At 45.8% G+C, this 22,884-nt stretch overlaps 1 protein-coding gene across 5 annotated transcripts in view; it reads right to left on the bottom strand.

Annotated features, from left to right (window-relative positions):
- LPP (LIM domain containing preferred translocation partner in lipoma) overlaps positions 1-8,171 on the bottom strand; it is a 687,064-nt gene extending 678,893 nt beyond the window's left edge. For 2 of the 5 annotated variants that reach the window (XM_057738612.1, XM_057738613.1), the window contains exon 1: positions 7,866-8,040. In XM_057738612.1, coding sequence (XP_057594595.1) covers positions 7,866-7,962 — 97 coding nt within the window. In that variant the 5' untranslated portion in view covers positions 7,963-8,040. Of the gene's footprint in view, positions 1-7,865 lie in introns of all 5 variants that reach the window. The other 3 variants (XM_057738614.1, XM_057738617.1, XM_057738618.1) reach the window with 3 other exon arrangements.
- Positions 8,172-22,884: the final 14,713 nt, after the last annotated feature.

Genomic DNA, 22,884 nt, shown 5'->3' with positions numbered 1-22,884 from the left:
GGGCCTCGGTTTCCTCACCAGCAAAAGGTCGCTCTGGCCACCAAGGGCCCATTCCACACTATTAAGGCATGAACTGGCTGCCAGCCTGCTGCTTCTACTGCCTACAAGCTTTTTTGGTGCTCATAAAATAGCTTTTCCAGTCAAGGCTGATAAGCTGGCAAGGAGGACAAGAATAGGAACTAAGCTGCCTGATGAGATTCTAACAGTAAACAACTCTTTCCCTCTCTACTGCTGACCGGTTGCAGGCCCGGTATTTCCTGACCTGGTGCATTTCAGCAGCCTCCTATGCCGTATCCCTGCCTCTGGCCCTGACCTGCTGTCACTCTGCCACCAGAGTTCTCTGAAACACAGACCCAACAACACCCTCCTTTGCTCAAAAAGTAACAAAAGCCTTCCTGCTCCGGACCCACCACCACTACCAGTGCCACCTTCCTTAGCTCATGCTGCCAGCCTTTTACCCTCTAATCCTCCCTGGCCAGCCCCAGCTTTCTCGCTGATCTCCAAACACACCCCCCAAACACTCTTAGGCCTCAGACCTGTGCTATATATCAAGGTCTCTCTGCCCAGAAAGCTCTTCTGCCTCTGTCCACCATAAGAACTCCTACTCACCCTTCAAAACCCAACCCAATGTCTTCATCTACATGAACATTTTTGCCTGTTCTTCCAGGTAGTCAGTCAGCTGTTTCTTAATGCTACCATTATTTCTTTGTTCATCACTCTAGTAGGGCCTTCCCATGTTCTATTTCAGTCTGTCTCCTATGCTCGAGTGACGATCCTTGAAGACAGAGCCTTAGCTATCTTTGTAAGATCAGTTTCCAGCATTTCTGTCTGGCATGGGGTAATCACTCAGAACCCGAAAGATGTGCTGCACTGAACACAAGAGACTGAGATGCATGTGATCACGCATATATGTAGGGTGTAAGGGGCAAGGAGTCTGGGAACAGCTTCATGGCACAAGGTGGGTTTTCGCCTTGAATTTAAAAACTCATAGGTTTACAGCAGGCAGAGAGGCCTGGAACTCCAGGTAGAGAAAACAGCATAAGCAAAGGCATGGACAAGAAAACAGAGGAATGTTCAAAGACAACACGACCACCTGGCAGCGAGGGAGAAGGGGAAGAGCAGTTTCAACGGCACATGCTCTTGGGATGGCTAGTTAGACGCTCAGGTCTACACTCCCGCCCCCTAATATTGACCCTGAAGGCGGGACTGCCCACCTACACAGCATTGGTGATGCTCAATCCAGTCCCAGACCCAAGAGGCCCAAACGTCTCCATCAGTAGAAACAGTTTCTCTCCCCATCACTGCTATCTTGTGGTTGCAGTAAACAAAGCAATCCCTTTCTTTGCCTAACAAATAGTTCCAGAGCACCCACCCTGTGCCAGGCACTCCTCTGGGCATGGGAACATGGCCACTAACAAAGTAAGCATCCGTGCGAGAAACTCGTGCAGCTTATTTTATTTTATGTTTTTTAATACACTTATTTATTTACTTTTGGCTGCGTTGGGTCTTTATTGCTGCGCCGGGGGCTTTCTCTAATTGCGGTGAGCGGGGGCTACTCTTTGTTGCAGTGCTCGGGCTTCTCATTGCAGTGGCTTCTCTTGTTGCAGAACACAGGCTCTAGGTGCGCAGGCTTCAGTAGTTGTGGCATACAGGCTCCGTAGTTGTGGTGCACGGGCTTATTTGCTCCGAGGCATGTGGGATCTTCCCGGAGCAGGGCTCGAACCAGTGTCCCCTGCATTGGCAGGCGGATTCTTAACCACTGCACCACCAGGGGAGTCCTCGTGCAGCTTATTTTAAAGTGGAGGGGAAAACAAAGTCAAGCAAATATATGTGGTTATGTGGTGATCTGTGCTTACACTGCATCAGTAAATGTTACTCATTCGAGTAAACAAGCAGTTACTAAACATCTGCATGGTACCAGAGAGGAGAGGTATTCAAAGAAGAGAAAGCCAGGGTCTTATTTTCTTTGCTGGGTGCCATTCTTAGGATCTGTCTCCTCTCCCCTGAAAATACCTCATCTGTAAGTCATCAAAATGCAAATGACCCACCTGAGGTGGGTAGGTCACAGGAAGGACCTGAGTTGATCCCTCAGAGTCCTGAGCCAGAAAGCCTTCCTGGAGGAAGAGGTCTGCATGACCTAGGGAAGGGCGGGATCCAGCAGGAGCTATTTGGCTCAACTCCAGAGAACATTGTCCCGGGAGCCACAGATCAAGGGCAATGACTAAGATCAAGACCCTCCATCACTTCCCTACTTTGTTATCCTAACTCCCCAACTGCCTCTCTATGGGGTACCTCAAATCCTTATTACCACAAGAGACTGGGGAGATGGCAAGGTTGGGGGGAGGAAGCAGATGTTTGCTAGAGAAGCTCTGTCCTCTCCAGTTAGCTTTGCAGAGAGAAGACACCCAAAGGGCAGAGGGAATGGCAGCATCTCAATACAGAGGGGGCTGGAGCAGTACTGGTATCACAGAGAAAAGCCTGCCTGCCCAGGGAAACCTACAATTATGACCCCTCTGGGGCCCCGTGAATGGGTACTGAGTTAAATTCTGAGGAAGAACCCTGAAAGACGATGATTTTGTGAAATAAAATTCATATTGTATGGCAAGGCAAGAAAAATTTAAACATAAAAGTTCTTGCCTGCCCTTTGGCCTCCTCTCTGCCCCACTGCGCATCGTGAACCTGCACTTTGCATCGACCAGACCTCCCCCACCGGCAGGAATACCTGCTCCACCATCAAGAGCAACATGCTTGAGCAGCAACGAGACAACTCCTTAAAAGATAACATTCCTTCTTGATCTGGTAAGGGCTCACATGACCCACCAGGATGACGCTTAGATCTGGATTAAGTAAACTGTCGATAATACATCATGTCATGTGCAGCCCCCTGTCTCAAAGAACTTATATAACTGTGCCTTGACTTCTAAACAGGTGGAGCAGTTCTCAGAACTTTCCGAGATGCTCTTCCCAGGTTATAATCCTCAAATTTGGATCAAATAAAATTTTCCAATTCTTTTTTAGTTTGACTGATTAATTGTCATTGATAATTTGCACTTTTCCTTCTGTGGGCACGGAGAGAGTGGTGACAATCAGGCAAATGATCGAAACTCGACCATTTCACTTAGTAGTTGTGTAACCTTAGTTAACCAAACCCATCTTCTCATCTGCAAAATGAGACTGATAACCATAAAACCTATTTTAATGAATCAGTATGAGAATTATATAAGTACATGGTAAGTACTCAAAGTTTTTTTAGTTATATTATTATTACTATTAAGAAAGAAGGGGGATTCCTAGGTGGCACAGTGGTTGAGAATCCGCCTGCCAATGCAGGGGACACGGGTTCGATCCTTGCTCCAGGAAGATCCCACATGCTGCAGAGCAACTAAGCCTGTGTGCCACAACTATTGAGCCTGCGCTTTAGTGCCCATGAGCCACAACTATTGAGCCCATGTGCTGCAACTACTGAAGCCCACGTGCCTAGAGACCGTGCTCCGCAACAAGAGAAGCCACGGCAATGAGGAGCCCGCGCACGAGAACGAAGAGTAGCCCCCACTCACCGCAACAAAAGAAAGCCCGTGCACAACAAAAAAGACCCAACACAGCCAATAAAATTAATTAATTAATTAATTATAAAAAAAAAAAGAACACAGGATTGAAAGATAAACATTTCCTAGCCTCAGTTTTGTGGTTTACCTGCTTCCAGACATGAATCCCATTAACGTCCTGGCCAGCCACCCACTCTATTTGTAAAAAATCAGGAGAGGTGAAGTCCTCATCAATGCATCAGTATCCTTTCCCATTTCTATGACTTGCATTAAGAAGGCACCACCACTTCCTCCAGGCATCCAAGCCATCTACAGCAGACTCCCACATCACGATTCCATTCCTTCTTCCCTTCCCCACCTCTGCTTCACACATACCTTCCAGCCGACCCAGACAGGAGCCTCCTGCAAGCATCACAACTTTACGTCCCCTTTCCTCGCCTCGGTTTCTTCCAGCTAGGTGCAGCCTTCCAATGCCATATTCCAGGAAAAGTCCACACCCACCAACGCACACACTGAGCTAGGACTCTTAATTACTGCCCAGGGTCAAAGTCTCAACTCCACTCAACCACGTACTAAATGTGTTACTCTTCTTCCTGTGGTTACCACCCCAATACCTAATCCCACAGATGCTTCCAGAGTCCCTGCCCAGCCTTGTTTTCGTGCGAATCTCTAGAGAACACTTTAATGGCCTTTATAGCCCACAAGATAAATTTAAATCTACTCAGCAAAAAATGAAAGCCCTCCCTTTCCTTCATTTCCCATCACCCTGTTCATGCTGGCCATGCAAAGGCCGGCCTCAACCACCATAATCCTTCTCTACATTTGTCTGCATATACCTAACAGGTTCATCTCTTACCTGTTCTTCTTCCACTTGGGCAATTCCTATCTAGCCCTAAAGATTCTCTTCAGACACCACTCCCTCTGGTAGCTTCCCTGAGGTCAAAGCACCTCAGTGCAGCCAAAACATACCCCTAAAACAGCAACACACACACACACACACACACACACACACACACACACACACACACGTGCTCCCCAAGAGCAGGGACCATGTCCTCCTTGATAAATGGAACATTTATAAATGGAATATTTCCTGCCATATCAATAAACAAAGGATGTCACAGTCACCAATGATTGCAGCCCTCCAATGGGAGCTGGTGAGCCCTGAGGAAACTCAGGATGTGAAAATACAGGATACTGGCCCCAGAGAGCTGAGGTAGGATATCAAAAGAATGATTTCAGGGAGCCCAGACTCTTACTTCTTCCCATACGAAGAACAGGGCTAAATTACTTGAGATATCTGGTTTTCTTTATTTAACAATAACCCTTTGACGTTTCCAATTACTTGCTCTTTGTTGCACAACTCCTATACATCCTGGCTGCTCCCCTCGCCCCCTCGGAGCCAGTTTCTCAGAGTTGTCTGAAATGCTGTCTCCCGGGCTGCAGTCCTCATGTTGCCCCAAAGAAAACTTAACTTGCCACTCTCACGCTGTGCATATATATTTTTTTAAGTCAACATCCTCATCTTTGTACTCCCAGGGCTAGCCAGTTCCTGCTTCACAGCAGGTAGGCTCCAGAACCTGTGTGTTTCATCCACTGCTCCTCTCCTTTCTGTGTGAACATAGCAGCCTGCCCCCTCCTCTGGTTCTACTATGTTACCTGGCATCTTCTATCTCCCTGCCCACTTTCTAGTTAATGCAACACATCTTTGGGCTAAGGGATCCTCCAAGTCCTGCTGAGTTATACTCTGCTCTTGGCCAAACACCAAAAAACCGCCATCATTCCAGCATCTGCAGCCATAGTTCTGAAATCAAATTCAATCTGACTCTTCCCGTTCCCACTTAACCCACGCTAGTTCCACAGCAGGGTAAAGTCACACATTAACACCAAGAGTCAAAGTTCTGAGCTGTCATTTTGAGCACATTTCTAACTAGCTGTGTGATCTTGGGCAAGAGGTAAAATCGAGATGACAGGGTCACCAGGTCCAATTCTCAGGGGATTTTTGAGGTTCAAATGGAATATCTGATGGGAAACTTTTATAAAGTGCAAAGCACTGTACATTCATAAAGGGTATGATTAACAAATTTTAGCAACTCTAAACCATCAAGGGTAAGATAAGCCATTATCAACTTAGAATGAAGAGCTGCTCAACTATGACACATCTGTGATTATAAGACAACCCAATTCAGTGATACTAAAGTGTGGAAAAGTGTACCTGTTCTGATGAAATACAATTTGTCTCAATAAAATAAGGAACTTGCCATAAAAATTTCACCTTTGCCAATGACACATAATAGACACTCAATAATATATGTGGAGTAAATAAGCAACAGCCACTTATAATACTGTTAGGCCAGATTGTTGCCTCTCTCTGGAACGGGTGGCAGAAAGCGTCCCAATGCCAGTTCCTCCCCTCTCACTTATGTCCCAGCCTGCCCAAAACCCTCAAATGATGACTTCAAGTCATGTCGTCATATCCATGCCTGGCATTTTTAAGGACCTTCATAATGAAGCTTCCTCTCCCCATCACCCACTGCCTGGAACTACCTGTCCACTGGAATATGTCGCTCCAAGAAGGGTCCTGCTCAGTCAGTCCCAATCATAGTAACCAGCTCATCAGCTCCGTTTCTCCTCCTTCAAAACCAGCCCTAGGCCCACCCACTGCTTACAAGGAGTATGACCCCCTGGGGGGGAGTGGGGTTGGGGGGGTTTGCCTGACCCAAGGGCCTGAGGCTTCCACCCCTACCATTCAGACAGCTAACCCCAGCTACTCATCTCCCACCTAGAGTCCACATTCTACTCTAAAGGCCTGAGTGTTGGGTTTGGGGGCTGGGGGGTGGGGGGAAGTTCTGCCTTGCAAAGATTAAATGCAAGATGAGATACACATTCTTCCTTTTGACTGACCCTGGTGCAGGCAGAGACCCTGAAAGGAAAAAAGGCTGGTCATGGGGTACAGAGAAACCTACTGGGGGTTCTGGCCTCCAGCTGGCTACCATTATTCAGTGTAGGCTTTTGAATGGGCACCCATCTTCTCTGGGCCTTTATTTATGTTTCCCTATCTGTGAGAGCAGGGAGGTGAGGATGTGGAGGAGAGGAGGGTGTTAGCTGCTTTCTCGCCTCCCACTTAAAAGCTTTCTCAAAATGCTCTCCTGCTGGGGAAGGTAAGCCATTAAGTCACTAACACCTTAGTGAGAATGAGTTTTATTGGGAAGCAAGCAATTTAGAAAAGGAGGAGATGGAAAGAGAGATGGGACTGGACACAGAGTTACGTGAATCTGGTACTAGAAAAGAAGCTCAAACATGAACCTCAATTTTTGCATTTCGTGTTGAGGGCAAGCAGGCACTGGATCACTGGGAAGGGAAGGGAAGGAAGATCTTTCAGCTCCCCCAGCACCCCAAAGTCCCAAAGACACACCCGTGTCCAAGTACTCAGGCACAGTTCCACTGATTATCTCATCTCATGTACCCACGCCGCCCAAGCCCGGGCCCAGCACAGTAACAGTTACAGCTCCATCTCCACTCTCCACATTTTATTTAGTCTTCTCTGATCTGCAGTTCCCTCCCGCAAATAGCCTGCTCCTTGTCCCTGGCTGGCTTCAGGAAAGCCCCCAACCTTCAAAAGCCTCTGATCCCTCCTGAGGGACCGGAAAACCAAACTCTTCTCCCCAGCACTTAGCACCTTCTATCTTGGGTCAGGATGGCTCCTGGGTTGACTGAGCGCTCCCTGAGGGCAGAGTCAGGGCCCTGAATGCCTGAGACCCAACCATCCGGCACCGCGCCCACAGTGGGTGCTGGAGAGCTGCTTGGAGAGAAGAAACGAGGGGTCGGGTCGGGAGCCATTTATTTTCATTATGGCTTGGCCTCTAGGGAGCGACTTTAGGGAGGCTCTCCCCCTCTCTGGGCCTCAGTTGCCCCAACTGGAAAATGGGGGAACTTGATGCCAGGGCTCCTAGGCCCCTTCCACGGTGACAACTGGGATTCCGCGAAAGCTGGGAGCTGCTGGGTGTGGCCCCGCCCCCTGGGAGCCCTGAAAAGCCCGGGCAGGGGGCGCGCGGGGAAGGCCTCCAACCCCGCCCAGCCCCCGGTCGGCGCTTCCCGAAAAACTCGGGGTCCCCCTCCCCCACGCGTGAACCCCGTGATCGCGCTGCGGCCGGCACTTCCGCACCGCGGGCCCTGCGGCCCGGGCCGAGCGCGCGCCGGGCGCCCCGCGCCCCGCCGCTCCTGCCACCCCGGAGGCGCTCGCGCCCGGGGAGGGCCGGGGGTTCCCGAGGCGCCCGCGGGCGGAGGGTGGGGGGAAGGAAGGCGGATTTGCAACAATACCTCGGGGAGGAGGCGGCCGGGGCAGCGGCGGCGGCGGCGGCGGCTGGAGGCGGAGGCAGCGGCGAAGGAGGAGGTGCCCGGGCACTCCCCCTCCCATTGTCCCCGGCCCCGGCCAGGCCCGGCCCCGCGCCCCGCGCCCCGCGCCCCGGGCCGCGCCGCCAGCCCTTACCTTGCAGCGCCCGGCTTTGCCCCGCTCGCTAAAGCTACTTATCCCGGGAAAGCTCGCGCGGGGCCCGGGAGCGAACCCACAGACAAAAAGTGAAACTTCGGCAGGGCTGGAGCGGCTGCTGGTTGGTGCCTTTCCCCCTCCTTCCTCCCCACCGTCCCCACCCCCTCCCCTCGGTCTCCCGTGCGGTGCCCTGAGAGCTGGAGGCTGACGTCAGGGGCCTGAATTCCTGACTTTGCCTGCACGCATTTGTCCATGTAAGGTATGGGAAGGCGGGGGCCCGCGGGGCCGCCGCGCCGCGCTCGCCGCCGGGGGAGGGGGCGCCCGCCGCCGGCCGTGGTCCTGCCCCACGGCGGGCTCCCTGGGAGGAAGCGGTGAGGACGCGGGGACGCGGGGAGCTTGCGGAGGAGGAGGGGAAGGAGGGAGCTGCGGAGGCTCTGCCCGCCCTGGAGGAAGAGGAAGGAGGCGCAGAAGGAGGAAGCGGCCGGGCCGAGGGGCTGCGGGAAGGATGGGGGAACCTGCGTCCACCGTTAGGGCGCCAGGGCAGGGGGCTGCGTGTGAGCCGACGAGATCCTGCCGTGGGATCCCCTTGCGAGATCTTGCTCGTGAGCCCCGCCCCGGATTCCCGGCAAGGTTCGAACGTAGTGGCTGTCAGAGCCGGCCCAGACCAACTTCCAACCCGGCCACTTCACACAAGGGCGCACTGAAGCTCTCGCAAGAGCAGTGACTCGTCCAAGGTCACGCCCGCCAGGGATCCAGGCGCGGGACGCGGATGCTGAGCCTCCGCGCTGTGTTCCCGCCTGCAGGCAGGGCCCTGACTCTCTCCTTCCCGCGGAGCAGTGGGCCGGGCTGGGTGTCCGCGGGCAACGCCGACCTCCCTGGAAAGAGAGTCCGGAGCTCCCTGGGAAGAGAGTCCGAACTTCCCTGCGCCTCGGTCCTGAAAGGCTCTGCTCGCCACTTGAGCCCTGAATAGCCACGCCGAGCAGTTGCTTCAAGGCAACACCCTCTGTCCGGTGGTCCAATAAACGAACCCCTGGAGTTTACTTCACAGCCCTGCCCGGAAGCCCAGAAAGCTTACTCTGTGCTTACAGCTTCAAAAAATCTGCGAACTGGGTGAACTGGTTTCAATAAAGGCAAGCGTGTTCTTGGAAGGTTTGAGTGGGACTTTTTTTTCCTCAGATATTTGTAAATGTGAGCAGCCAGGAGACCCACCATGTACTATGTCAAGGGGTTAAAATGTGCCTCAGCCGTTGCCTGGAAGGCACTCCAAGGCTGGAGACTTTCCTTGTATTTCCATCCTACTGATGCCCTCACCTCAGCACATCATAAAAGCACTTTCTCACTGGTTTATTAGATCTTCTTGTTAGGACAAATTATAGTCCATCGTTTACATTTGAAGTAAAAGGTCAGGTAAAATGACTTGCCTAACACAAAATAAGCAACAGAGCAAGCACCTGAACCCCCCTCCCCCCATCCAGGTCACCTGACTAATCCCATGCTTTTTCCACCCAACTAGGAGGCCCTGACCTCCTAATTTCTATTAATGAATGCTGAGAGTTACTAATGCATGAAACCTCCAATACTTGGTTCTTTGGGAATTTGACCAAGAATTAAAGAAACAAATGCAGAGACACATTTTTGCACTTACCATTTGTCCAACATCTTCTTTGTGCAGAGCCTTTGAATTCACACATTCTTGGGTCCAAATTACTTAATCTCTCTTAACTCTCAATTTCTCATCTTCTCATTCAAAAATATGAAAATAGTAGTAGAGGTAAGGTCAAGGGTACCTATTCCGTGTGATAATGAAATATTTTTCTCTTTGCAACTAATATAGTTTGAAATAGGAAATATGAGCTCTTAAAGAGATTTTATTTTGGGACTTTAAAAAGATCATTCTGATATACCACAATTCACGTACTCTGTCCTCAACATTTCAGCAAACCCACGTTCTGAGGGGTGCTACTGTTTACATGAAAAACTCTTGGACTCACACAAAGTAAAAATGGATTCACCCATTCCCCATCAGATATAATGGGACTTGACCAGCATTTCTTTTTTTTTTTCTTCCCCAGTAACCCAGTTATAAAGAATAATAGGGTTCTAATGGGGATTAATAAGATTTAATGAGGTATAATTAGAGTCATTCATTTCCTTCATCATACACATTGTAAGAGTGCTGTGTTAGATCCAGAAATGCTCCTAATTACGTTGGAACTGTTGTATGAGTGTGTTAGGGAGGATCCCTGTGTCTCTCCTCCTGAAATATTTATGAATTACTCAGGTGGGCCTGGAGTTAGCACAAGCATTATATAAAGTTAATCACAAAAGATAATTTCTACGCAGGAGGCACTCACCAGGAGTATAAGAGGCAAAGTCGTAAATTGGATGCTTGGTGAACCTCATGCAGTGTTGTCATCAGTGCCAACCCAAATCAAAAACCTCATTCTCATTTGCTGATCTGGTTTCTTTCACATTCGCACTTTTCTCAACAACCCTATTAAAACCTGCTGCGTGCAGGGACTTGGGAAAGAAGGGAAGGCTGTGTAAATCTGCAGACTCAATGCTAGAGAAATACAGGTTTACCAATTCAGAGACTAAAAGAAACACAGAATTTCAGGGGGGGGGTGCAGGGCATGTGACTGGAGGATTGAACACTGGTGGCCTAAAGGCCTACAGATGCAGTCTCTTTGGTCCAGGGATGGCACCAAAGACTTTGAACAGCACTAGGCTGTGGTCCCACCATTTTCTTGCATCCATGACGATACCTTTCCCCAAAGCCTTTGCGTAGCTCTTGTCAGTCCTTTCTCTGCCCTTGTATATGCCCAGCAATATTCTAAGGATTTTTCATCTGCATGTCACTTAACCCTCAGAACACCCTTCTGAGGTTGGCATTATTATTTTCTCTAGCCCAGGGAGGTTGAGTGGCCTGCTCTTAACACAGGGCCAGTACCCGAGTAGGCTGAGATGCCCCCCTGAGTCCAGGCAGCCTGACTCTTCCCTTACCCACTGCTGAGTGACCATCTGGTCTCAGATTGAACATTCCAATGTGCAGAACTCATAATCTGCCACTGCTGACCAAGAGGAAAGGATATGAAGAGGCTACTGGAGAACTAATAAGACAGTGGCATTGAAGATGGAAGGTCAATGTCAGCCCAGTGTGGCCTCTCCCCAGCTTAAGACCCATCAGGCCAAGCTCCTTGGTGCAGTTGGCATAGCCCTTCAGGTTCGTGTCTGCCAGTCCTTAGCCCTCCTGCCAATTGGAGGTCTGGTGGTTTCTCAAACTGCCCCTGCTTATCAGCCTTTGTACGGGTTCTTCTTTCTCCCTGGATCCCTTTTTCTTCTCCGTACACCTGACAACCCTTACCTAGCTTCTTCAGACTCCCCTTAAATATCACCTCCTCTGAGACACCTTTTTGCCCCTCCCACCAGCTCCAGTGGATGCATTGCCCCTACAGAGTGCTCCCATCACTCTATCTTTACCCTCAGTCCCTGTGGCTCTGCATGATGTCATTGGTTACCGTGTCTTTCTCTGCTGCTGGACTGAGAGTGAAATTGTCTCTGAGTCCCTAACAAAATGCCTGCCTTTGCCAATGTAGGCATTCCGTTGTGTTTTGTTTTTTCCCTCCTTCTTGTTCCCGGTCAAAGGCAGAGGAAGATGCAGAAAGTATAGGGCCTGGGTATTTAAATAACATCAGATAACTTCCTCAAGAGATGAAGCAGACCAGCAGGAAGGAAGAGGAAGAGTCAACAAGGCCTGGCCATTTGGAAATAGAAGCGGGATGGGCATGGGGAGGTGAAGGAGAAGAAGGTTTGTAGTCCTTTCCTTGTCCTAAAACTGCTGTGTAATCTCATGGCAAGTCACCTCCTCTTTGGTCTCAGTTTCTTCATCCACACAATTAGGTTCTCAGACTTTATGCTCTCCAACACTCTCTTCAATTTGATGCTGTTTTCAACCTGTTGACCAAATTCATCTTGTCACGTCATACTCTGAAACTTGCAAAGGTTCTGTGATATCAACCACATTAAATCCAAACTCTTCTGCTGCCCCTCCCTGGTTCCATGATCAGCTTTTTCCAACTGTAGACTGTACCTCCAACCCTCCACCATCACCACCACACACACACACACACACACGCGCGCACACACACACACACACACACACACACACACACACACACACACGAGCTTCCTGCACTTCCTGCCTCTGGACTTTTTCTCATTTAGTTTCCTCTTCCAGAAATACTTTCCCAGGTGGGCCCACCTCCACAGATGCAGATTTTACCTGTCCTGCCAGCATCTTCTCAAGGAATATCTTCCCTGTTGCTCATTCCCTCCAAATCTCTCCACTGACATGAAAATAATTTCTCTATCTTCTGAAAAAGGTACTTACTGGCTTGTCCCATTGCATTGTAATTTTTCCTACGTGTGTTTGATCTGCTCCTGTCAAACATACAACTCTTCACAGTGGGCTCTGTGTCTTCTCCGTTTCTCCTCCCCAGCAGCCATGCAACACCTGGGACTTATGGTCAAATGTTATCCAGTGAGTGAGTGAGTGAATGAATCCTTCATCTTGGCTAGAAAAGCAACATGGTTAATGTCGTCTCTCTGGAAGACCCGTCATGTTATCTTAGACCATGACTCTGGGCAGGTACCTGGAGGGATGAGGGAGAGGGGAAGGATTCATATTTGTCTTTTGTTACAATATGCCCTGTGTGCACTCTTCTACATCATTTCACATTTAGCATATATCAATTTTATAAATTATCTTAAGGATATAGTTCTGCTCTAGAAGTAGGCACAGAATTAAAGCAAGGGTTGCTTTGCAACTTTATATCAAATGAATTTAAAAAAAAATACTAAAGATCATCTTTTTCCAGGAAGAACTAAGCACAAGTGACAGTTTAAATATTTGATGTGTACTGCTCTATAGTTGAGCTTAGTTCTCTTCTCAAGACTATTGTACCAGTCTGTGATGCAAACAAGGCCTCTGACCGGGTCACATAAGCAGATAAGCATCAGCCTTTTGTAACGAGATGAAAACTTGTTATGGTAAACAACAGTGGTAGGCTTTTAGTAAATGCAGCACTAAAGATAGTGAAGCTGTATTACAAAAGGTCTGTTTACTCTCTATTTTTCACACCTCATTGTACAATGGGAAAAAATGATCTCCATTTAAAAAGGAATAGGTTATCGGACTTCCTAAATGAATATTTTCTCCCTGTTTTGAGAGGGGAAAAAGACTTGGTCTTTTCTTGAGGGAAAAATGGTGTCACGGGCTACTTTACTAGTTTTTAGGAATCAAGCCAATGTGGACAAATGATAGTTTGTATCTGCCCATGAGTTTCTGCACAATTTTACTGAGCTTTGCAGCTCAGGGTTCAGCCAGAGGCTGTAATCATTGTTTGCATTTTATCAAAATCAGTTTATCTGAATTCATTCTGGCCCATTCCAACTCACCCCTTGCACAAGTCTGCTGGCTTTTGACCTCAGGTAAGCCCAAAACATGGAGAGCAGTGACCACACCTGGAAGCCGAGGAAACCTCAGAGGTCAAGCAGTCCAGTCTGACGGGGCCAGTCTGTGACAGTAGAAATGTTGATGGATGGAGCTTGGGTCCACTACGGATGAAAAGTTTCACAGAGATGCAAACACAAAGGGAGATAGTTTATGCCACCTTTTTATTTTAACAAGTATATAATATGCACTTGCTGACTGTACTAGACCCAGGAATAGTGTTGAGAAAAATAGACACAGGGCCTATTCTGCATGCTAAAACAAAGATAAAACAGGATAGCAACTCCAAGGGAAGGAATGAATGAGAGAGCTCAGCTGAAATCTCCCAGCTGAGAGACCCCTGGAGGGACTGGACCTGCTACTTCAGCCAGGAGCTTCTTTTGATAGTGATGGAGCAGGCAAGGATGAGCCTGAAGACAACACCCAGGGCCTTTTGGAGGAACACAAACATGGAGCACACATTTTTGTCTTCACACAACAGCAAGAGATAAAAAGATGATGTCCAAGGGTTTGATGCCTGCAGCCTTGGTCTTGGTGGCCTCTCAATTCCTTTAGGAAACTGTGTAGAGTGTGTGACTTCTGAAGAGGGTCTGCTAGTTCTTGATGATCCACCTATCTGGGGATATGCTTTAGGATGTAGTTTGCCTCCTTTGTGACTCTGATACACAGTTTCATCCACTCTTAGGGAATCACAGCAGATATCAGGAGAGAGCATCTCTGCCCAACAATAGGGATTTGATGAGATTTATATTTCCAACTGCAATTTTAGGTGAATGAAAAGAGGTCCATGATATATATTTTGACAGCTTAATTGCAGTATAATTTATATACCATAAAATTCATTCATTTTAAGCATACAAGTGATTTTACATAACTTTATGGAATTGTATAACCATCACTGCACTCTAATATTAGAACAATTTCATCATTCCCAAAAGCAACCTTGCACCCTTTTACAGTCCTTCCCCACTTCTGCCTGCAGCCTCAGGCAACCACTGATCTACTTTCTGTCTCTGTAGATTTGCATATTCTGGACATTTCATGTAAATGGAATCATAAAATGTGTGGCTTTGCTTCTGGCTTCTTTCACTCAGCATGCTTTCGAGGTTCATCCATGTTGTAGCATGTATTAATGTTTTTGTTCTTTTTTTATGGCCTAATAATAATCTATTGGATGTATATACCATATTCTGTTTATCCATTATCAGTTGTTGAATATTTGAATTATTTCAACTTCGGGGCTATCATGAATGATGCTGCTATGAATATATCATGTAAAACTCTCTGTGTGGTCATATATTTTCATTTATCTTGAGTACACAGTGTTTTAAAGTGGAAAAAAAAGGTTGTTATATAAAAAAGGAATCTGAAAGGATATGAACCAAGGTTTTCAAAGTGATTATCATGAAATGGTAAGATGGTTTCTTCTTTTTACTTATCTAAATTTTCTTACAATGTAGAGAACAAACATATGGACACCAGGTGGGGAGAGTGGGGGGCAGTTGGGATGGGATGGATTGGGAGATTGGGATTGCCATATATACATTAGTAATAGGAAAAGAAATATGAAATTGTACACTGTAAATATACGCAATTCATTGTATGTCAATTATATTTCAATAAATGTTCTTAAAATTTTTTTCTTACAATAAGCTTATATTATTTTAACTTTTCCTATCTGTTTGGAATAAGAAAAAAACAATATAGCTCCTATTTTTTTAAATAAATGTATTTATTTATTTATTTATATTTTGGGCTGCGTTGGGTCTTTGTTGCTGTGCGCCGTGTTTCTCTAGTTGCGGCAAGCAGGAGCTACTCTGTTGCGGTACATGAGCTTCTTAGTGCGGTGGCTTCTCTTGTTGCAGAGCACGGGCTCTAAGCACACGGGCTTCGGTAGTTTTGGCGCATGGGCTTAGCTGTTCTGAGGCATGTGGAATTTTCCTGGACCAGGAATCGAACTCATGTTCCCTGCACTGGCAGGCGGATTCTTAACCAATGTGTCCCCTGGGAAGTCCAAGCTCCTATTTAAGACAAAAAAACCCAACAAATATTTGGAAAGTTGCAGTCCCTCTTTTGACAATTGAATCTTCTCGGGAATCCGTAGCAGATGGTTTATAGTGAGATATTATTTTGAAATATTTAATGAGATTTTTACCTATATTTCTGTTAGCCCTTCATTCAACCAGTTAGCTTAAGAGAGTCTGTGTTAGTGCATTCCCAGAGAAAGGGTGGAACAGACCTCGAATTGAATGAGACTAGGTTTCTTCTACCTTGCAGAATAAATTTAATTTTAATTAGAAGCTCCCAATTGTAGACAATTTTCATATTTTTATTTCTTAGTTTTGAGTTGTGGATTAAAACTGGTATCTTGTATAGGCTATCCAACCTTTATTTGGGAACCCTCAAACTCAACATGGCTCTAAATTCAACTTCCTAATTCCTCCCTACACTATACCTCCCTGCTTCCAACCACCCCAATCACAACCCTGAATCATTCCTGACCTCTCTCCCCCACCAACTCTTCTCTTTAATGAGTTGTCAAGTCTAGCCACTTCTGCCCTAAACAGTTCTCTCCCATTTGTCCCCTTCTGTGAGGTCAGGTTCTCATTACACTGTAGTCCGTCAGTGATGCATGTAGCATCCACAAATCAGCATGAGAGCAGAGAGGGGAGAGAGGTAACCATGGAAATGTTGCTGGTGGTCCTCACCACCAGGGTTCTTGTGAGCAGGAGGTACAAGATGTGAACCTGCTGTCCCACACTGGGTCTCCCAGTCTCTGCCTGCCTTTCATTGTCAGCTCTCCCACCTCTGTGATTTTGCCATTCAATAATACCCATTTTTCATTCAGCATGGTCCTCAGTTAAAAGCCAGCTACTGCTTCTAGGGCTCAACCAATAAACAGCAATTAATTCCAAAACTGGAGGAAAAACAGGCTGGGTTGGGCTGCAACATGGCACCTTCCTAAGTACTTTTCAAGGATAATTTCAAGCAAAAATTTTCACCATATGCTTTCATTTCAATCACTAACACTAACATTAGACGGGCTCCACTGAATGGTCACCAGGAAAATTCAAAGGCACTTTGGGTATACAATATTAGCACAATCCTACCAAAAAAAAAACCCCAAAAAGAATAAAAATAAATATCCATCAAGCACAGTAGGTCAGCAATTCATGTTTACATCCTAAAATGATTTTTTTAAACCAAGGGTGCTTGGTGTTTTCACCTTCCATTTGAACCTTACAAAATTCCTAGTCAGGCACCTGGTATTTCCTTTGTCACGCTGACTCACGGATTACCACACTACCTTAATACTCTCACCTTCAGATCCTGATCCCCTCTAGTTCCAGATCACCCGGGTGGCTGCAGCTGTGTAACTTGAGGCTCAGATACCTGCAGGGCACTGAGAAGGCTCTGGCAATAAGATCTAGCTTCCTTTCAGCAGGTTTTTACGACAAGTTTTCTCTTTGCTCACAACATATGGTTTAATAGACAGACAGGGAAAGAACCAGAGCCCTTCGAGATTTCCTTAGCAGAAAGATAAGCCATGTGGATGGTTTCTGGTGGCACTTGCAAATTCCAAGCAGGACAGGTGACATTTTGTAGGTTCCCCCATCCCATGCACAGATGAAGCACTCAACCATATAACTAAGCCCAGGGGCGGATGCTCAGGCAAGGAGTCAAGAGACTTGGGTTCTAGTCCCAACTCTGCTGATGACGAATAATGAATGTGAAAGCACATTGCAGATTCTAAACACCATGCAAATATATGAAACAATTGGTATTGGTTTCCTAGCTCTGCTCTTCCTACCCTCACTGAACCTTCTCAACAATGCTCTCAAAATTAGCCTCCAGTGTTCTCCCATGGTCTACATGACCCTTAATGTGTCAACCTATTGATAACAATAGATCTATTAAACCACAATCTGACCTCAATGCAATATAACTGAACCTTGATTTCCCTGAATAGAATGTAGATAAGAAGACTTTCTAGGACATCAAGCTGTTAAATGGAGGATGACTGAACTGATGTCTAAATGCTCCAGGTGCTTTTCTTTAAAGAGAAAAAAGTGGTTGTTGCATTGGGATGATGGCTGAGTCTCCAATTAAATTTTATTTATTTATTTATTTATTTATTTATTTATTTTATTTATTGGCTGTGTTGGGTCTTCATTGCTGCACGAGGGCTTTCTCTAGTTGAGGCGAGCAGGGGTTACTCTTTGTTGTGGTGGCTTCTCTTGTTGCATAGCACAAGAGAAGTTGTGGCACATAGGTTTAGTTGCTCCAAGGCATGTGGGATGTTCCTGGACCAGGGCTCGAACCCGTGTCCCTTGCATTGGCAGGTAGATTCTTAATAACTGTGCTACCAGGGAAGTCCTCCAATTGAATGATTTAAAGCACAATGGCTTTGACATTGTATTCCTATCTCTGATTACAGTTAGAGGATTATGCTTGATCACCATAGCAGAGGTAGAAGAAACAGATTTGATTTTGTTTCCTTCTGCTTTATAATGACTAATTATTACAGTTCAAAAAGTATCTAAAATGCAATGTTTTCCAGGCATGTTCCACACTAATTAAAAGGGAAGTAACATTCACTGAGGTAAAGAATAAAGAGAATCAAGAACCCTGGGCAGTTTATCAGATGCTGTTGCTAACCCCTTGCTTACAGTTTGATTATGAGATGATAAGCTTTCATACTCAGTTTGTCCTTCTAGAGAGTGAGTGTAATACCAGCAGCTCTTCCTGACCCAGCACCTTCTAGCTTAAATCAAAGTCTACAAAACAGCTATTAATGATCTGGCGAAGGGGTGTTGCTAGCTAAAGAAGGTCATCATATGTCCCACTAGCCCCAGACAATCCCAACTTAATGTCTATTGGCTCAAGGTAGTTATTAATACCACTGCCTTTCACTCTCAAAAATGACCCAATTTGGACAATTGATTGTTTTGGTTACCATATAGCAAAGGACATCTTGAGTGCCTATTAATGTGGCAGCCCCTGAACATGACATTCACTTGAACCATTTAAAATCCAGGCATGGATTTTACTCCAAAAGAACAGAGTCTCATAATCTGTATATAAGTACTTTACACAAAGAAGAAGGTCATTGTATTTTAAAGTGCTATGCATGTTTAGGGTTGGGGAGGAATTACTTTCAATTGTTCTTGTATTCTTTCATAGGTACCTGCTACAAGGCAGGCACTTGAATAGATATTAGGGATACAACAGAGAATGACATAGCCAAGGAGTTTCCTAGAGGTTAGTTGGGGTTATAAATAGACACACACACACACACACACACACACACACACACACACACACACAATTACTATAGAGAGTGATTTGTGTTTACATAAGGATGTCAGAATGTCATGGGCACCTAGATGAGGGGCGCCTAGGTCTTGGGGAGAGGGAGGGCAGAGATTTGTTGAAAGAAACAATTGATAAGATGATACACACGGGAAGAGCAGGCATTAATTAGGTTAAGGAATGCAGGACGAGGAGGATTGCTGCGGGCAAAGGGTACAGCACAAGCCAAGGCTGTGACATCATGGTAAGGTCAGGGAGTTAAAAACAGTTCATTATGGATTGAGCGTAGAATGTGGGGAGAATCAGAAAAGAAAAGCTTATGAGGGAGAAGGCAATAAAGCTAGCAAAATTGGACCAAGGTAGAGAAGGGACATAATTCAGAGAAAGGAACAGGGGGAGGCATTAAGGCGTGGCAGAGCCGCCAGCAACCTATCCTGGCCACCGACTTCATCCAAAGTCCGCGGAGGAGTTTTGAGCAAGAGATAGGCTGGGGCTTCCCTGGTGGCACAGTGGTTAAGAATCGGCTTGACAGTGCAGGGAACATGGGTTTGACCCCTGGTCTGGGAAGATCCCACATGCCTCAGAGAAACGAAGCCCGTGTGCAATAACTACTGAGCCCGCAAGCCACAGCTACTGAAGCCTGAACACCTAGAGCCTGTGCTCCACAACAAGAGAAGCCACTGCAATGAGAAGCCTTCATGCCACAATGAGGAGTAGCCCCGGCTCTGCAACTAGAGAAAGCCAACATGAAGCAATGAAGACCCAATGCAGCCAAAAATAACGAGAGAGAGAGAGAGATGGGCTGCCCCGAACTGTGCTCAGGTCGATGGTTGTAAGCAGAAGGACTGGGAGTGTGTGAGCTTGGTTCTTGTCTCTGGTCCCTCTTACCCTGCCTTGCCACTTGTGGGTCAGCCTTGCATGCATATACAGGTATGTAGCCTTTAGAAATCACTGAATCCCTCTTCCACTTTAATAGGTGAGGAAACTGATCAGCTGGGCAAGACATGTACCTGACAGAGCCCTAGGTAGCTACCCCTTTCCCCAGCAGACCTCTATTTCTGCTTTATCAGAGCTAGGAAATCCCAGCCCCAACCAACAGACCTACGCAGAATGAAAACCTGAAGACACCAGGAATTGGATCAGAAATGGAGGATGATATCCAGCACTCCTCTGAGAATGGGTTCTACCCAGATCCAGGTGGATAGAGTGGGGTCAAGGATTTACTGTAGTAAAAGCAGATGACCACCCATTTAAGAAATGGTGTACCAGAAAATAAGACCACCATGGGTTTAAAAGATATTGATTGTATCATACAGGGTTCTTTGCTGTGAATTAGACTCTGACAAGATAAACAGAAAATAAATTTATTAAACTGATGTTGAGGAGCTTCCATAGGTTCAAAGACTGTATAATCAGGAATGAAGCCATTTAATTGGTCCTGTGGTGACACTCCTAAACGCCACAGCTGTCTATGGACATTACTACTTCTACCCAACACTAGGTGCTACCTCTAGAAAACTGCTGTCATGCTGCATCTGGAAACTGGATTTGGCCAGTTCTGCTCTGCTTCCTTGATCCACTCTTGTTAGTCAATGCCTAGAACAGAGACATCTAACTGGAGGAGCCTAATCCTTGTGCCCTGATGGTAAGGGAGTTGGAAAAATTGAGTTTCTGGCATTTTCAGTTTCTGTACGGAAAACAAGCTTTGCTCCACAAAATGGGAGATTCTCCAAACACAGGAAGGGAGAAGGAGGAGATTCAGACACTGAGACACAAAAAGAATGACAAATGTCCATGACCCCATAGAACAAGGGAAAAGAGAACATTATCCTGGAAAAACAAAGGGCGAATGGCCTTTGATTTGCCTGAGGAAACAGAAGAAAATGAGAAAGAAGTTTTTGTCATTCTCTAAAAGCTTAAAGGCAATGCCTTTTGCAACTAGGACATAAGTAATAAAGAGAGATTCCAATCTGAAAAGACAACAGAATAACTGAAATGGGAAAAGGATAAAATGGAAAAATACTTTAGGAAATTTAAGGAGTGCCAATAGCAGAATTAATATCCACTTTGGGGGCAAAAAAACCTAGAGCAGAACTCACCCAGAAAAATCTAGCCAATGACATAGAGGGTAAACTTAAAAATCTCTCCTAGATTATAGGAAAAAGCCTAAAGAGATCGAAGTAAAAAGAGAAAATGATCTATGTAAATCATGGGCCAGAGATCCAACCCGAAAAGTATTGAAAGTAAGTCCTTAGGAAGAAAGCAGCACCTTGCTCAGAAACAATCATGAGTCAGAAACATTGACTAGGGCATAAGTAGAGGAAACTTTCCCAAGCTGCAGAGGTTACCTGGGTATGCAAGTTACAGGGTCCACACTGCATTCAAGGCAAAACCAAAGACAAGAGATTTACATGCAGACACTTTAGGGTGGAATGTTTGTAACATGGAGTAAAGCAAAACAACAGTAACAAATCCCTTAAACCTCTGGATGGCAAAAAGAGTTTACCTAGCAAGGAATAAAAATCACTTTAGCCTCAGCATTTTTGGCCAAAATAAAATTTCGAAAGCAAATAAGATTTACATAACTTGGGGGAGAAAGGTTTTGACCAAGTGAATGTGTTTTACTTGTGTAAAAGCAACAGTAAGACATATTAGTTATGAAAAAAAAAAAAAAAAAACCTCCAAGATCTTGCTGCTTGAAAGTACTGTCTGGGGACCCGCAGCATCAGCACCATCTAGGAGCTTGTTAGAAATGCAGAATCTCCAGCCCTCCAGACTTATTGAATTAGAATCTGCATTGTAACCAGATCCTCAGGCAATTCCTCTGCATGTTGCTGTCTGAGAAAGACTGGTTTAAGATGTACTCTATGACCAAGAACACGGGAATGGTGAAGTGATGGTTTAAATGACTGGCAAACCGCTCTGTGAACTGTCAACAGAGCCCCCACCTCATCAGAAGGTCCCCGAGGAGCACAGTCAAGATCACCCATGACTAAACAGGTGGCACGAAGCATCTGCAACAACGGGAAAGGTCGGTGCCCTCTTGCAATGGTGTCCGCATCAAAGTTTCCCTCTTATCCTTTTCATTGTGGCATTTTATCTCTTTTGAGACTAATGCTGTCACTGGACAAAGGAAATTTCTCTTGCAGGATCCATTACTCAAGTAAGGTTTAACATTATTGAGGAAAACAATTGTGTGATTAAAACAATGTTGAAAAAAATCAGAATGGCTATATGTCTGTTTAAAGAAACACCAGAAGGAAATAAAGCAAATTATGAGATAATAAAAATTATTTCTTTTTAAATCTCTATATTTTTTTCAAGTTTTCTTGAATGAGCTGATTATTATAGATTATAAGAATAAATTAAAAAAAACTGTTTTCTGGCATCATGAGAATACCTAAGACAGGAAGCAAATCACAACTTATATGGGACGTTTCCCCTAAGCCTTCCTTTCCAGCATTTTCTCTCACTGTTCCACTTCCTGCTCTCTGTTCTAACAAACCTGCCTCATGCCTTGTCACCTCAGTGTCTTTGCTAACTGAGAAATCCACCTCTCCCAGGGTACAAAAAATGTCTGTGGGGACAAATCCTATTGTCCTTGAAAGCAGGTTCAGGTGACACTTTCCCTGTGAAAACCTCTCTGATAGTTAGAACCGCTGGTATTCTAACCCTCCTTCAACTCCCTGTATGTTTCTTCAGGTCTTTTACACTTTATATCTCATTATTGTGTTATTAACAGTAATAGTAGTAATAGTAGTAGTAGTAGTAGTTTAATGCCTTTGCTATACTACGAGCTCTTCAAGGCCTTTTGGAGTTTTGAAAATACCTTGATTACAGTAAACACCAATAGGCATTGTTAAGCGAATGATTCATCATTTGTCCTAGGAGTTGAGGAAGGTCCGAAAGATTGTGGAAACATCATGTCATGTCTTCTCTTTTTACCAGCTGTGTAGCATTACTTTGAATTTGGTTAATATAACAACCGAGCAGTTTTAGTAACAATAGCTTTTTAGGCTTGACAA

The sequence above is a fragment of the Hippopotamus amphibius genome, chromosome 6, assembly GCF_030028045.1.
Source record: "Hippopotamus amphibius kiboko isolate mHipAmp2 chromosome 6, mHipAmp2.hap2, whole genome shotgun sequence".
NCBI classification, from domain to species: Eukaryota; Metazoa; Chordata; class Mammalia; order Artiodactyla; family Hippopotamidae; genus Hippopotamus; species Hippopotamus amphibius.
The sequence above is the reverse complement of the archived record's forward strand: the minus strand, read 5'-3'. Positions and strand labels throughout refer to the sequence as shown.